Source organism: Leptonychotes weddellii, chromosome 8 (genome assembly GCF_054177405.1).
Source record: "Leptonychotes weddellii isolate Sample4059 chromosome 8, ASM5417740v2, whole genome shotgun sequence".
Taxonomy (NCBI): domain Eukaryota; kingdom Metazoa; phylum Chordata; class Mammalia; order Carnivora; family Phocidae; genus Leptonychotes; species Leptonychotes weddellii.
The window spans coordinates 13,603,570-13,620,331 of record NC_138376.1 but is presented as its reverse complement, the minus strand read 5'-3'; the positions used below and the strand labels follow the sequence as shown (position 1 = coordinate 13,620,331).

At 43.5% G+C, this 16,762-nt stretch overlaps 1 protein-coding gene across 1 annotated transcript; it reads right to left on the bottom strand.

Moving 5' to 3' along the window:
- Nucleotides 1-4,694: 4,694 nt before the first annotated feature.
- Nucleotides 4,695-15,516, bottom strand: GCM2 (glial cells missing transcription factor 2). The gene is made up of 8 exons (XM_081827529.1): nucleotides 15,261-15,516; nucleotides 14,277-14,361; nucleotides 12,206-12,327; nucleotides 11,047-11,171; nucleotides 7,362-7,614; nucleotides 7,097-7,209; nucleotides 6,571-6,696; nucleotides 4,695-5,633 (listed from the first exon to the last, which is right to left on the bottom strand). Exons 1-8 carry the CDS (start codon nucleotides 15,514-15,516, stop codon nucleotides 4,695-4,697), a joined length of 2,019 nt encoding a protein of 672 aa, XP_081683655.1.
- Between the last annotated feature and the right edge of the window lie 1,246 nt (nucleotides 15,517-16,762).

The following is a 16,762-nucleotide window of genomic DNA, read 5'->3' as shown; positions in this document are numbered from 1 at the left end:
TTGGCGCTGGTTAAGTCTAATTGCTGTCCTCTGCCTTGATCAAAGGTGTCAGCTACCAGCCTGGCCTCAACTCCTTTGCTTTATCTCCCTCTGTGCTCAACAGCTAATGTTGTCATGGGTCTAGCTGCAAGCTTGGGCCCCTCCTGGTTCATCAGCTGAGCAGAGTAAAGTGTGTCAGAAACTTTGGTTGCTCTAACTTATACTCCCCGTATTTGAAAACTGATAATAAATTTGTAAGCAAAGAGTTATTAATAACTAGCATTCATAATTAATATTTCATATTAATAACAATATGGCAGCTAGGCCTTTGTAAGTTTCCTACTTCCATGCATTTTCCACAAAACTTGTTGCTCCCTAACCAATCGGTTTTTCTAAACAGTAAATATGATCCAGAGTCTAAACCTTCTTGTGCCTTCCTCAGTTGGCCCAGTTCACAAGAATTGATCTGTGCTATATAGGCACCCTGCCCTGTATCCTGGCTCCTTGGAGGGTGGCATGGCTGGGGGGTCCCTGGCTGACAATTGAGGTATGTTTCTTCACCCACCTCTCCTGGGATCAACTCCCACATCTTGGCTCCTGAGTACTGCCCACTGTCTAGACTCTTCAGCACTGTGGTTAAACTTCCAGATGCCGAAAGTCACGTATGTGTTTGTTTTCCTCATTGGCTCCCACTTTCTACAATCTCATTGTCGTCACCATTGACCCTTTCTACCTGAGCCACCCACTGTCCTCTTGCTCCAGGAAAATGTGTCTCACTAGTCAGTAGTTCTCACTCATTGTGATCCATTTTAATCACTCTTTGGCATTTCCTTGCAATATCTGCACTATTGGTTGTGTAATATCTCTTTGTAAGTTGCCTTGCCTTCAAACAAACAAGCAAACATCCCCATACTATCTTGCTTTGTCTAGGCAAAAATATTTTGAAATCATAGATTTGAAGTGTTCCTTATATTTTTCCCTATTACACATTAAGATAAATCCGCAACTATTCACATAAAATATCTGCAGACTATTTAGAATTGCCCCGGAACCAAGGCACCCTTGTACCACACTTTGAGAAATGTCTGCCTCAGGGCCTCCACCCCGAGTGTGTTCACTCCCACCCCTGCCCTGCCCCTTTCTGCCTGTCCTACATGGATGCCGCAGGTCCTGTGTTGGGACATTTGTACTTAGGACTCCCTGCTAGATGCCAAGTACACATGTGCTAAGTACAAATGGAATTTCACTGATAGATGACTCCAGTCAAAGCTAATGTCATGTGGTGGTTCAGAGCATAAATTCTGGAGGTGACCTGAATTCAAATCCCAGCTGCTACTTACTACGTAAGTCACTGCGTGTCTCTCAGGTAGCTCAGAGAACTGATGTGAGGATTAAACACATTGGCATATGTTTAGAGCTTGGAACAGTGTCTGGTCCCTGGAAGTGCCATATAAATATTAGACATTAGTATAAGCTGTGAGTTCAGGCAACAGAAGTGAAAAGAAAAAAGTAGTCTGTGAGTGTGCTAGGCACCCTTTCCTTGGAGAAAGAGTTGGCTAGGGAATCATAGGAGTGTACTCATATTTATTTAATCTGGAGGCCAGGACTCCATGTATTTATTACATCAGGGCTTTATGAATCAGGTAAAAAATATATAACACTCAATAATTTAAAATGGCATCTATCTGACTTGCTGTCATTTAGTTATGCAAATTGAGTATTCTATGCAAATTCCATTTCATTCCTTTCCATTCTCAAAAGAAATTTATGTATTTTGTATTAATTTGAAAACTGAATGATTTTAGTAAATATCATGAGCTGTGCAAAATGTGCGTGTGTGTGTGTGTGTGTGCATGCATTCTGAATGTTTTGAATAGGCTTTTTGTTATCAGTATGGCAAATAATTCTTTCTAAAATAAACTACTGAAATACCTAGAAATAAATTTAACTGAGAAAGTAAAAGACCTGACCTGCACACTGAAAACTATAAGGCATTAATGAAAGAAATTGAAGAAGACACAAGTAAGTGGATATTCCAAGCTCATGAATCAGAAGAATTCATATTGTTAAAATATCCATATTACTCAAAGCAATCTACAGATTCAGTGCAAAATTCCTACCAACATTCCAATGGCATTTTCCATGGAAATAGAAAAAACAACTCTAAAATTTGTGTGGAACCACAAGAGACCTCAAAAGCCAAAGCAATCTTGAAAAAGAACAAAGCTGAAGGCATTATGCTCTCTGATTTCAAACTATATTTCAAAGCTATAGTAAACAAACAGTATGGTAGTGGCATAAAAACAGACACATAAATCAATGGAACAGAACAGAGAGCCCAGAAAAAAACCCATACATATATGGGCAATTAACTTATAACAAAGGAGCCAAGAATATACAATGGGGAAAGGACAGTTTCTTCAATAAATCGCACTGGGACAGCTAGATCCAAAAGAATGAAACTGGACCACTGTCTTACACCATACACAAAAATTAACTCAAGTGGATTCAGAACTTAAATATAAGACCTGAAACTATAAAATTCCTAGAAAAAAAACCAGAGGCAATAAACTCCTTGACATTGGTCTTGGTGATTTTTTGGATTTGACACCAAAAACAAAAATAAACAAGTGAAATGACATCAAACTAAAAGGTTTTTGTGCAGCGAGGGAAATCATCAACATAAGGAAAAGGCAACTTACTGAATGGGAGAAAATATTTACGAATCATATATCTAATAAGGGGTTAATACCCAAAATACATAAAAAACTCATACAAGTCAATAGCAAAAAAAAAAAAAATCCAATTAAAAAATGGGCAGAGGATCTGAATGGACATTTCTAAAGAAGACACACAGATGACCAATAGGTAAATGAAAAGATGCTCAGCATCACCCATCATCAGGGAAATAGAAATCAGAACCACAATGAGATATCACCTCACACCTTTAGAATGGCTATTATTAAGAAGACAAGAAATAAGTGCTGGCAAGGATGTGGATAAAAGGGAACCCTTGTGCACTGTTGGGGGGAATGCAAATTGGTACAATTGCTGTGGAAAACAGCATGGAGTTTCCTCAAAAAATTAAAAATAGATCTACCATGTGATCCAGCAATTCCTCTGCTGGGTATCTATCCTAAGAAAATGAAAACACTAATTTGAAAAGCTATATGCACCCCCATGTTCATTGTAGCATCATTTACAGTAGCCAAGTCCCAGAAACAACCTAAGTAGTTGTCTCCCTAGGGATGAACGGATAAAGAAAATGTGGCATATAGATACAATGGAGTGAAGTCTTGCTATTTGTGACACCATGGATGGATCTTGGGGCATTATGCTAAGTAAAATAAGACAGGGAAAGACAAATGCCATATGGTCTCACTCACATGTGGAATCTAAAATAACAAAAAATGGGAGTTCATAGATACAGAGAACAGATTGGTGGTTGCCAGAGGTGGGGGAGGGGAGTGAGCAGAATGGGTGAGTGGGCCAAGGGGGTCAAAAGGTACAAAAAATAAAATGAAATAAACTATAAAACTGTTAAATGAACTAATGTGTTTTTGTATATTATAGCAACGGTTTTGCAGGTCATAATATGAACACAATTTTTTCCTATCTCCTTTTTGAAATAACTCAAGCATCAGCAACATTACCTTAAAACTTCTTTATTACATTCAACCAAATATTATCAATTACATTTATAAGGAGTAACAAACAGTAAACCTGTATTTGAATAAAACATCTCAATTCTAATTCTGAAACTTAATCAGAAAAAACATATTTTAGCACAATAATAATCTTAAATACACATCATTGTTACGCTGTTTCTGTTATGAAAACATTCATTGATGTTAAGAAAAGGTATTCAGCTGACACTGGAAAACAAAATTCTCTTAAAAACAATTGCACATTATCATTGCAATATTGTAGATTTTTTTTAAAAGTTGTAGTTATATACTTGGAGATAAAATGGTCAAATTTATTTCCTGAAGCTCTTGTAATAGATGGTAAATGCTAAATAAAAATTTTAAGAAACGACTCAGGAGATAAGATTGTAAAGACTTCTTCCTGAAACTATTTTGACAACCTCTAAAGGCCAGATAAGGATTTGTAAAATTCCCTATGGTCAAATGGGAAAGGGCTTAGAATGAGAACCAGAATTCTTGGCTTCTACTCCAGTGAATTTAGCTTATTACTCATCATGGTATCCAACTTGCTTATTTGTTCATTTGGGAGAGTCACATTTCAGACCTAATCCTATGTAGTGTGGTAGTTTGTTCGTTTTTTTCTTGAAGATTTTATTTATTTATTTATTTATTTATTTATTTATTTATTTGAGAGAGAGAGGGGGAGCAGGGAGAGGGGCAGAGGGAGAGGGAGAGAGAATCTTAAGCAGACTCTGCACCGAGTGTGGAGGCTGACATGGGGCTTGATCTCACAACTCTGCAATCCTGACCTGAGCCAAAATCACGTTGGAGGCTTAACACACTGAGCCACCCAGGCGCCCCTGTAGTGTAGTAGGTTTTAAAATGCTGTGCAAAAATTTCCCTGTACTATCTAAACATTTCCAACCCATAATTTTCTCAACTGATCAGCATTATTATTATTACATATGTCCGCTAGATCAATCCTGCAGCTCAAACAAGAGATAGTTTCTATTCCACATTTCACTGCATGCATGGACACTACTATTATGTCGTGCCCAGGACTGTTGTTCAAAAGTCCTCATTGTCATAGCTCAAGAACGGACTAACCCCATCTGGATAACTGATTGCAGACCCCGACCTCGATGGACACACATCCCAAGTCTCTGCTCCATCTGTCCTGGAGGGAGCAGACTCCTGAGGAAAGGCCAGCGTGGGTCTGATGGCTCGGCAATCGCCTGGAATTTTCAAAGGAAGTGACCCAGCTGGCGAGGCTGCCCTGGCTACCGTGGCTGGGAAGTCCAAGCCTTCTGGATAGATGGACAGGGGGATGTTTTCAGAAGCATAGTTGCACCCTGAAAGGCTCTTCACTTCTTGTATGCTGTCGCAGTATTTCAGAGCAGGGGGCTGGTAGGCCTGGTAGGACACTTTGGTGGTGGTGGTGATCACAGTCTGTAGGGCTGGAGGACCTGCTGGGGGAGCCGTGAGGTACCTGCAGGGAAGCTCTGGGTTATAATAAGGGTGAGTGGCCACGGCCTGGAACTGTCCATGGTCTGGCCTCTCCCCAAGGACAGGTGCTCCAAGAGCTGGTTTCCAGCCGTGTTGTTTACTGGTGAAATCAAAGCTTCTCTCAAAGCTGCTGTAGGAATTGACGTTATATTGTAGTGCATTCAGATGAACCCAGTCCGTGTCATTAGGGATGGTGCTGGAATTTGTATAAAGGGTGGGATGTGAGCTTGAATTTGTGTAACTAGGACCTGCCAATTCATAGCTGCAAGGTGGCCTAGGCAAAAAAATCCTTGGGTTTGGGTATTTCTGAAAGGGTGGCATTACGTCTCCTTGGAAGGTGGCTAGGTCACAGGTAGCTTTGTAAGACTCGGAGCTTGGGAAGGAAAAGCAAGGCTGCCCTGGGATAGGGAAGCCGGTGTCAGCAATTAGATCAAACTCTTCTGGATTTTCCAAGGGAGGCATGTTGTTGAAATGTCCACTGTTGTCTTGATTCTCTCCAGCCTAAAAAAAGATGTAAATTTTTATTTGTAAATAAAAATGTAAATCACATGGGTGCCCTCATTAGTAACAGTAGCCAACCAACCCAATAAAGACAGACTTCCAATGGGTTGATTGTGTGTTGTGAACACTGCACTGCTCAGGTATGTGATTTTGGGTGCAGGGTCCAAGGGCTGCAGAACTTGAGCTTGCTCAGGCATGAATACCACACTGCCAAACAAAGAGAGTTCATGGCAGCCAGGCAGGGTGGGTCTGAGTGGCAGATGGCTCTGTGTTTCCTCATCCTATGTTCATAATACCGGACCTAAGGAGCCTGACAGACCTGGGTTCAAGTCCTGACTCTGTCCCTCATGAATGGAACAAGTTACTTAACCTCTCTGAACCTCAGATTCCTAATTGTAAACATTGCAATAACAACCACCTCTTCTTAAGGTCTTTGTGACCGTTTCATATGCGAAACTCTTAGCTCCTATGTGCCTGGCACATAGAAAGCGCTCGAATACCAGTTTCTCTTATCTCCGGACTAGCACTGCCTGCTTGGCATGCTTTGGTTGAAAAGCCAAACTGGATCAAGTTGCCCCAAGAAGTTTTATTTGTTCTGTGTAAATAATGCAAAGGATGCTCTCAAGGATGTACTGCTAATTAATTCACTGTTGGTATGCACCTGTTTCTCTTTATTAAAACTGGACACCTGCCCTTGTATCAGGCTGTCAGCACACACCCTCACCCTATCATTGACTATAGAGAGAGTTTGCTTTTTTTTTTTAAGAAGAAGAAATTAGGAACTGTATCCAAAATGTGGATTCAATGCCATTTTTTTGGAGATATAATTTTCACATAAAACCTTTCTAATTTATGACATTCATATTTTACATAATCAGCAGTGTATTTTGTGATGAAAATGAACACAGACCACAGTGTCATGTCAGCTCCCCATTACCTCTGGTTCTCGAATTCTCTTTTTCTGGGGTTGGTAAAAAGAGGCCATTTGTCTCTTGATGGCACTTCTTCTAGCTTCTGTCTCTGATTTGCTCTCTGGTCTTGGGTGATCATGAACTCCCTTGGCCTGCATTAATAAGGAAATAAATCATATATTTATCCTGCTGAAGGAAGCTGGCGATGTTTGTCAAAAATAAATTATCTTTCCCAAGATCTCAGGTTGTTTTTTGTTTTTCCAAAATGACAGAGAAAAAATTATTGAACTAATAAAACAGCATGGATAATAGAAATCTTAAAAGATTACCTAACAATCCTTTCCCCATGTTAACTATAATTTGGTTTATCATCTCCGAGGAAGCAGAGCTTATTCCTCGGAGCCCGGTAAGGCTCTGGGAGCCCCAGCCCCGGGTTCTGACCACGAAGCTCTACTTGGTGAGTCCAGAGTTCCTAAGGCACACGGCAGGTGGTCTGGACCGTATGGCATGATGAAAATACCCACCACAAACTGTGATGTCCCCTCCACCTACTTGGAAAAATATCGCGTTGCCATCAAGCCGCCAGAAGTTGGTTACAGGGTATCCGCTGTGCCCTCGACAGGGAATCAACTCCAAAGTGGAATGACAGTTGGGGCATGCTTTCTCTGCCAAGCCAGCGGGAGAGAGAAATATTAATAACAACTAGGACCCCAGGTGCTTTTGAAGGAAGAAAGGGAAAACAATTCCTGGGGAAAAGGGAACTCGGGGCCACAAGCTACCCTTCCCCCCCCCTCGGGTCCCGGCCTGGGGCGCTCACTCTGCTGCTTCAGGCGAGCCTTGTCGCAGATGGCGGGCCGCAGCTGCAGGCGGGAGCCGTCGGGCAGGGCGCAGGCCTGAGCGCACACCACCACGCCCAGGCACGACTTCTTGAGAATGTGGCCGTTGTGGTTGTTGGTGTTGCGCATGGCCCAGCCGCTCAGGTGGCGCTGGGCCTTCTTCTCGTCGCTGCGGTAGATGAAGCGCACGTAGCCGTCGGGCCACTCACAGAAGTGGTCGAAGTGGGCCGGCTCCTGGGAGGGCGCACAAAAGGGAAGGATGGGCGAGCGGATCAAGCCCCAGCCGGGCACATCACGCTTTTCATTTTTCCCAAGCACATTAGAATAAAAACTGGTTCTTTTTAATTCCAGAAGTGTCCTAAGACCCACAAACTGTGCCATCACAAAACGTCACCCATCCTGTCTGCGCATGCTGTTCTGACAACTGGCCATGCATTGATGTGTATAAAGTTCTTATCTTCTAAATGCTGTATATGTACTAGTTCATCTAGCCTTCATACCTCACACAGATAATAGGTACTACTATAATCTGTAGTTAATCCAATAGGACACAGAGGTCAGAGAGGTTAAATGACTTGCCCAAGATCACACAGCTAGTAACACCTGGCTCTAGGATTTGAGCCCTAGCAGTTTGACTCCAGAGCCTGTTTTCCTTACTATGATGGTAGACCACTTCTGGGTATGTTTAAATGTTAAGTTACAAATGAAAACATTTTCAAATTAAGCATCAAGGTGCCTGGGCAAAAAGTGATTGCAATGCTCTATCACTGAAATGCAATTCAGTCTGTAAATATCTCCACTTTGATCCAATGCTTTTTCTTCTAAAGCTCGTGCCTCTACCCCAAACCTGTCAGTTACATCAGCAGTGATACCCAAAGCAACATTAGAGAGACAAGAATAGCTTCCCTTGCTCCTCCCAACTTAGCTCTCCCAGTTTATAGGGCACGGTGATGAAGGACCTAGCTATAAAGGTAAACCCAAGCATGGGGTGGTACCCGCTGAGCCCTGGACCTCTCCCCAGAGCAGTGTGGATTGCCGCTGTTCTCAACAAAGAGCCACCTGGCTGAAATAGTAAGTTATATCTAAAAAACTGAGCACTGCTTCAATATCCATCATTGGTGGTCTTTGCCCATGATATGCGTTATCTATACTGCAATGTCTTTCTTGTATAGAAGTTTAATATAAAATTGGCCTTTACTAAGCACTTAATATTTAGCGTACTCTCCAGGGCAGGGGTCAGCACACTAGGAATCCCGGGCCCAATCCAGCGTGTCATTTGTTTTATTTAGTACAGTCTACAAGCTAAGAGTGACTTTTATATTTTTTAATGGTTGGGGGAAAATCCAAAGAATTAGATTTCATGACATAATGGAAATTATCTAAAATTCAAATTTCAAGACCCATAAATACAGTTGTATTGGGACATGGCCAAGCACATCTGTCTAAATACTGGCTATGGCTGTTTTCTCTCTACGGCAGAATTGGGCTTTTGGCACAGAGACAGCATGGCCGCAAAGCCACATTATGGAGTATCAGTAATCATCACGACAGCCTTCCATGATGGGCATCCCTACTCTTATTTCATAGATAAGGAAGTGGAAGTTAGAGAGAGAACCTTCTAGACTGGCATTACCTGGGATTCAAACAGATCTGTGGCAGCCAGTTTCCACTGGCTTTCCTGCTATGATAGAGGCTCAGAAGAGTATTATCACAGTAATAAGCCATTTGCACCTTCTCTCCCGCCCACCACCCCAGGGACATTAGATCGAACATTCTCAGTCGGGCAATTCAGACTTGGATACATCAGTTAGTATTATGCATTCTAACAATAATAGGTAAATGGACACTTTTGTTTCTAAAACCACAGGGATATTGTTGAAATCATTGTTATTACTAATAGATATCATTTATCTTTTCTCAGAAATATTATAATTGCCATAAATTAATACATTGACTTAAGCCACAAATGAAATATATAATGATGTACTATTAACTCCAAGTTTATGCTAAATGCTAATATCTTTGCTTTTAAAGTGAACATTTCAATCTAAGGATCTTAGACAATTTTCCAGAGGAGAGTATTCCATTAGTGTCCCCCTGTAGGGGTAGAGAATCACCCCCCATGTCTCACACCAGCTACTAAAGCAGCAACACTGAAAATGAAGCCACCGAGACCCTATTTTTAAATCAAAACAGAAATGGAGGACTCAAGGATTGGGTTGCTTCTATTCCAATGCACACATGTCCACATTCAGACAAGCATGCACACACTGAACATGACAGAAAATCTGGCTGATAGTTTAAGATTGTTATCTAGTTCCACCACTCGATGACAGGTCATCTTAGCCTGAAACTAAGGCAAATTCAGGAACTATCTCAAGGTTATGCAGCCAGTTTAGCTCTTTCTCCTTCAGTCAGCTGGAGCAAGGCTAGGATCCTGTTTCTCCACTTCTGTTTCCCAGCGCACCTGCCTTTTTGAGATGTTGCACACATTCCCTGCTTAAGAACCAGTCTTGCAAAGGAAAAATGGTTCACATTTGCACAGGAAATCTAGAAAAGGCATGAAAGAAGACCCATATTTCCATTATTTGGAAGTGGCTCTTTTCTAATATGCAAGATTATTTTCTTATGAAGATTTTCTGGATGAAAGTCAGTGCGAATGAGGTGTCCTTGCTGTGCTATGGTCCACTTTCCCACAAATGGTACAGGGTGACTGTAAAGTAGCAGACTTTAAAACAAACAAATAGAACAAATTACTACACATATGTATATATATAAAAAAGTACTGATCTCTTTGAGAGGGTGCATGACCCTGCTAATGAATCGCTATCTGTCTGAAAATCTATATGGCACATGATAGTCTCTTTCCCTGGGCCACAACATTGCTGGAAGCCCACCTTTGCAAATACTTGGGAAGCCACTCCTCTCACCTTCTACCTACACCCAGGACTTCAAAATCACTCCTCAGTTTCTGCCCCAAACCAGTATGACCAAGCGTAACTGTCCAGCTCATTCCCTGGACTCGGCTCTGAACTACTTTGTTCCATTAAAACAAAACAAAACAAAATCACCCTAAAAGGAGAAGTAAGATCAAAAGTAAGATCAGAAGTTAGAGAAGTAAGATCAGAAGTTAGATCCAAAATCCAGATTCCAGAGGCTCTCTTGTCGCCTATGGTCTGGTTAGCATGACCATCCAGGCAAGCCACGGGCGTCTGCATAAATCACCCAAGTCATGCTATTTGTTAAAATTCGGGTCACCGTGATTTATAGTTGTATCTTACAGTTTTGCTGCGTAAAAAGCAGTGGTATCTACATTCGCTGTACCCTTCTCATAGATTTCAAAGAATGGACGAGAGAATCACCTGATTTCTACCTTGGATAAAGGAAAGCGAAGGACAGGTGTCCTGCTCTCACCCGATGACTGGGAACTTGCAGCCTAATCGACAGTTCTCGGGACTATTGGTGTGTTTCAGACAAGTGCAAGGAGAAGACACATCACTAAACCCAACTCTGCCGTTTGTGGCGTCCCTCTAACAATCGAGGACTCTCAGGGATGTGGGGGTGTGAGGAAGAGGTCTCTCCTCAGTCTCTGCAAGAACTTGAATGCCACCAACCCTTTTTTGGATGGACAGAGCCATGTGTGCGCGCACACCCGGTTTCACGCACCTGAGGCATCTGCGGATCGTTGATGTCCCAGCTGAGCTTCATCCCGTAGGAGCACACGCGGTCTGCCTTCTGCCCCACTTCCGCCACCATCTGCCCCACCTTGCCTGCGCTCTCCGCCAACGATCCTGAAAGAAGGAAAAAACCTAGATGGGCAAGGTGATGTTTTCCCTCTAACAATGAACTGGATGGAGATGGAGAGACAGAGACCCACAGAGAGACAGAGAGACAGAGAGAGAGAGAGAGAATTTTCTTAGAAATCCAGAAGTGGTGGACGAGGGTTAAGAGCTCTGTTCTCAGCCCGGGTGCTGAAAACCGCAGCGGCAGCGCGCGGCGGCGCCCGCACGTTTATAATGACACACCTGCCCAAGCTCCGCCTTTCCTCGCTCCTCGCCCGCTCCCACCCTCCCGGCACCAGCAAGGCGGGTCACCCCCGCCCGGACAGACCTAGGAACGGAGGGGGAAGTTGACCCGAGCCCTCGGGAAACAGAAGGCAAGATGTCAAGGGGCGAGGGTGGGGGGTGGGGAGTTGGAATGTCTCATTTAAGTTGAAATCTTTTTTTTTTTTTTTTCTTTCCTAACCTCGCCTCGCCTCTGGGGTTTCGGATTGCATTTAGACGGAAGGTTTTGAGACAGAGGCTTTCCAGCAAAGTCCCGCGAGAACCGACCCTCAATTCCTAGGCACCGTTTGTAGGACCCTGGCCGTCGCGCGCCCTAGTCTGGGTAACTGCGCCCGCGCCAACTAGCTTTGGGCTTCTGCTCTCGGGCTTTGTCAGAGCTGTCTGTGTTTTTTTCCGGGGGGGTGGGGTGGGGGTGGGGGGTGGAGGAGTGGCGTCCGAAGGAATGCCGGAGGTCCCCGTGAGCTCGCGGGCCTAGGTGTACCTCTGCTCCGGAGGGGCTGTGCAAGGGACGTGGCCCAGTGGGACGAAAGTCCCTGAAAGTGAACCTGGGGAAGGTGGGGGGAGGTGACCTAAGGGTAGCTGGACGAGGAGCGGGTGGGTGGGCTCTGCGGGCCCCGGGCGCGTAAGCAGGACACTTAGCGCTCTCTCTCTCTCGTCTCAACTCCCTCTGGGCATCAGTTTCGTTATCTGCTTAAAAAGGGGACTGGGACTCAGTGAATTCTCAGTAAAGATCGTCTTTATCGGTATTGTCGTGGAAATACCCCATTCCATCTGGGGAGTTTTTCTGGAGCCTGGAGGAGCCATCCGCAGGATGCTATCGATCCCCCGGGACCGACACCAAGTCTTCGTCTGTTCTTCCAACTCATTAGGGTGATTCCGGTACCTGGAGGTGTCCAATAAAAGAAATCGTTTGAAATGACTTAAATCTCTTTGTAGCCAGCCTGAGCGGCGAGAGAAGTGTTTTCCCGGAGTTTTTTCTCGTGCCTTTGTTCTGCAGGCGGCACGCTTCTGTTCCCAGCCGCATCCAGAGAAGAGCCGCCCCCGAAGGCCAATCACTGTTAGAGGGGGACGCTCGGACCTCTATCCCTCCAAACCCCGAAGCCGGCGCGCGAGGGACCTGGGCGCCGCCCAGCAGGCTCCGGGCGCACCGACTGATGCTGCGAGGGACCTGGCCGGGAGTGCGCCCAGGCCAGCGCCTCTTGCCCCACCAGTCTCTCCCTTTGGCCAAAGGCGGAGAAAGCAGATGCTCCTTAAACCCACAACTTGCGCTAAATAAATTGTCCGCGCTCGCTGTTCTCTCACCTCCGGTCAAGGGCACAGTCAGGTTTGTTAGGAAAGTCAATCCAATAGTGAGATGCTTTTCAGAGCCGCCAGCTATGGGCAGCGGAGAACTCCGGTGACGGAAAATGCCAGCTTTGGGCAGTTTCACGAATTTTCTTCTTTCTCTAGTTTCAAGCTGGCTGCTCCTCCCAACCAGAGGCGGAAAGTCCACGCAGAAAAAAAGTGACTTCGTCATCCTCCTGCCTCTCTTCCCCCGAAGTTCTCTTTTCTGAAAGATCGTGTAGGTCAGGGTTTCCGATTAAAATCACTCTCGCGTAGTCGCCGCGAGGGTCGGGGAGGAAACGAAGAGAGTGTCCACTCTTCCCCCAGGAGTTTTGTCGGCAGATTTTCATCGTATTAACCGACTGCCGAAGGTCTGGCCACTCCTGCCCTTCAGTTGTTTTTATGCTGTTTGTCTTCCAAACGTTAAACTTATTCACACTTTTCTTTTACGTACATATTTCGTTAATTGTGATAGGTTAAGATAATGTATACTTTAAAATGTTTTAACATAACTTCAGAAATAATTCAAAATCACCTCTGAGACTATATAGACGTTAATTTCGGGTCTTATTGTACAGATTATTAGAATCTTTCTTGTCTCTATAATCTTGGAATGTTCCTAAGGAGTCTTTAACCTTTAAAAATACAAATGCGTACAATTTTTTAACGTTAAAGCCAAATCAATTAATTATATACTTTTTTTTTCTAAATGGATTCTGGTGTCCAAAGAAATGTCACAGACTCTCTGCCATATTTAGTTTCAGAAGAATTAAAATCTTTATTCCAAGTTGCTCTAAAAGTATGTTTCAGTAAAACATGTTAGTAAAAGAAGCTAACCGAGGGGTGCCTGGGTGGGTCAATTAGTTGAGCATCTGGTTCAATCTCAGCTAAGGTCTTGATCTCAGGCTTGTTAAATTAAGCCACACATTGGGTATGGAGCCTACTTAAAAAAAAATTAAAAAGCTGATTGAAGTGAAAATTTGAAAATAAAAATAAATAAGTAGTGGTGTTGTCTATTGTGTTGTCTTACATTTCTCCAGAAAATTTGAATGCATTAGCAACCCTATAGTTTGGAAGGGTAGGTTTTCCCCCCAAAGTCTGTAAATAACTGATTATAAAGCTTTTGCCTATTATTAAGCAAACTGTAATTTTATTATATTGTTTATTATATTCTCATATTATTTTATTCTGTAAAATCAAATGCACTTAAACTGTATTTTGATTATTGTTTGTTACTATCCTTCCATTTTTTTTCTGCACTAGTATTTTCATTGATTCAGAACACTTTATATTCACAGCTGGCTCTGCCTTCATTACTATTTTGATATACTAAAAGCTCATTAATTCAAAAGCAAAGGAAGAAGGCTTTGCATTTGCTAGGCTTAGATGAAAATCAGGAAATTAATGTAAGTATATTTACATCGTATTGGCCAGGAAACAGACATCATGGTCTTTGAAATAAGTATCATTTTGAATGGACCGCAGGTGTATGCGCTGACCTGGGCTGACCTAGCAGAGATTCTGGTTCTATTGGGTCTTGCTTTGATGTAAACAGGTACCTTCTGTAAATGTCTTGACATGAAATAGCCATAGTCTGTAATCATAACACAAATTGATTTTTACACAAGGAAAGTTTAGATCTGAGGGGTCGTTTTGTTTTGTTTTTTTTTTAAAGATTTTATTTATTTATTTGAGACAGAGAGAATGAGAGAGACAGAGAGCACATGAGAGGGGGAAGGGTCAGAGGGAGAAGCAGGCTCCCTGCCGAGCAGGGAGCCCGATGCGGGACTCGATCCCGGGACTCCGGGATCATGACCTGAGCCGAAGGCAGTCGCTTAACCAACTGAGCCACCCAGGCGCCCCGTTTTGTTTGTTTTTAAGAAAACGCCAGTCCAATTTATTTTTGCCACTGTGTTCACATAAACAGGCTACTTAGCGGCGGAAATCTGGCCATTAGTACACACTCTAGTTGAGTTAAAAGAAGTAGGTAGAAAACAAGCAGAGTGGATGAAATTATTTGTTTGCTTCCCCCCGCCCCCGTTTTGTTTGGTTTTGTTTTTGACTGAGTACACCAGGTTAATGAAACAAGCAAACAAACAAAAAAACCTTTTGTGAATTCAGGAATATTCTCACAATTTCAGGTACATATCTACTTCCTAGGGGAAAATCCAGTTTTAGTCTATATCAATATCAATAGACCAAAGACCGCTCACCCAGCTGTTAAAGGTGGAGAGAAAACTGCCGGCTTCCGCAAAGGGCATATCTATCAGTTTCGAATTCCGCAAATAAAGAATGTTTACATGACGTTGTTCACAGACTCTGAGAAATCGCTTTAAGCTGTGCGTGCGTGCGTGCGCCCAGGTGGCCTGACCAGGATTGCTAATTACCTGCAAGGGTATCTTGCGTCTCAAATAGGGGTTTAGTAAAATTCAGGTGCGGATTAATTGATTAGCGTTCCGGGCGAGGATTGGAACTCAAAAGCCGCGGGGCTACCCGGGCCCTCGTCGCAGCGCAGCGCGGCGCAGCCCGCCCGGGTTTCCCGCAGCAGAACTGCAGGAGGCGGAACGCTGCGCGCTTGCGAGGCGCGCTTTGGGCCCGGAGCCTCGGGATGCAGGCGGTGAGTGAGCCTGGGAGGGTTTAGTCCGGGGCCTTTCTCCGCGGTTCGAGGGGGGCCCAAGGGCGCGTGGTCCGTCGGGCTCTGGGTGCAGACGCTGGTGTGTTCCCCCAGAGACGCGGCACCTGCTACCATGCCCTGACGCCGGGGGTGGGGATGTGGGGGTGGGGTGGGAGGGAGAGCGTGTTGGGGGGAGCCTCTTGAACCCTTCAACCTCCGTAGGTTTGCTTGGAGTTTATTGGGAGCTTTCAGTGAGGCAACCAGGCAGGATAGAAGCTTCTGATCCCTTGCTCAGAGAAGAGGAAACTGGAGAATTAATGTTTAGAAGGCAATGAGATCGTTCTCGATTTGCTCCGGATGTTTTCCCAGCCCCTGTTGCTGCGTAGACCTTGCAGTGACATTAACCCATCTGGGCCTCAGACCTACGGTGCCAAGTGCGGGGACTTGGGCAGCTTGCACTGTAGATAAAGGTCCCTAAAACGCCCGCGGCCCCGAATTTGGGGGTGGATTAGTACTGCCAGTGCTTCCTCTTCTCGACATTCGTTTAACCCAAATCACTGCTGGTGAAAAAAATAGATAAGTCTGGATTTGGGTCTTTGAATTCACCCAACTTTTCATATTTCTAAATAATCATGATAATGTATCATATGCTGACATTCAAAGATCTTGGTCAAGTACATATAGAAGTAAGACTGTGAGCCCAAGCTAGATTTTTAAAAAACCTCTCTAGAAGATATTTGAAGTCTATTTTTTGGTGTATTGTACTTTTAAATAATTGTTGGGATGAAGTGAGCAGATGAAATGCTGTTGTTTAATGTAGCATAATGTGTTGTGAAAACCAAGGTGGCAGACCCAGGGATTACTCTTGAGGAAAAGGTGTAACAATCCACTACTAAATGTCTTGTGAATTCTCTTGTGGTGGTTGTTAATATTTGATCCTTGAAGCTGCGGTAGAAGTCCCAGAGGAGTATTTAAAACTCACCAAAATCAGAAACCTAAAGCTCAATCTCATGACTGGGCTTGAAACACACTTTCCAAAATTTCATTTTACAAACTCTCATTCTAAAAATGGTTCATTAATCCAAAGCCTTCTATTTTATAGTTGTCACTATAGAGTTTGTCTATTTTGTCTGATTGCTGATTACACCGATGTTTGCTTTGCTTCTTGTGATCGTCTGTATTTGTCATAGTACTGAAGAAAGTTAGAAAAATTATTTCTAACTAGTATGTTACTTAGACCTATAATCAGCGGCATGAGCAAACAACGTTTTTGTTCAGGATGACAATATGAAGCTTCATTTCTTTTATTTTTAAAAGTTGAGATGCATTTCTTTGAGACCTTTTTTTAAACAATCTTTTTGTACACAGGAAGAGGAAGATC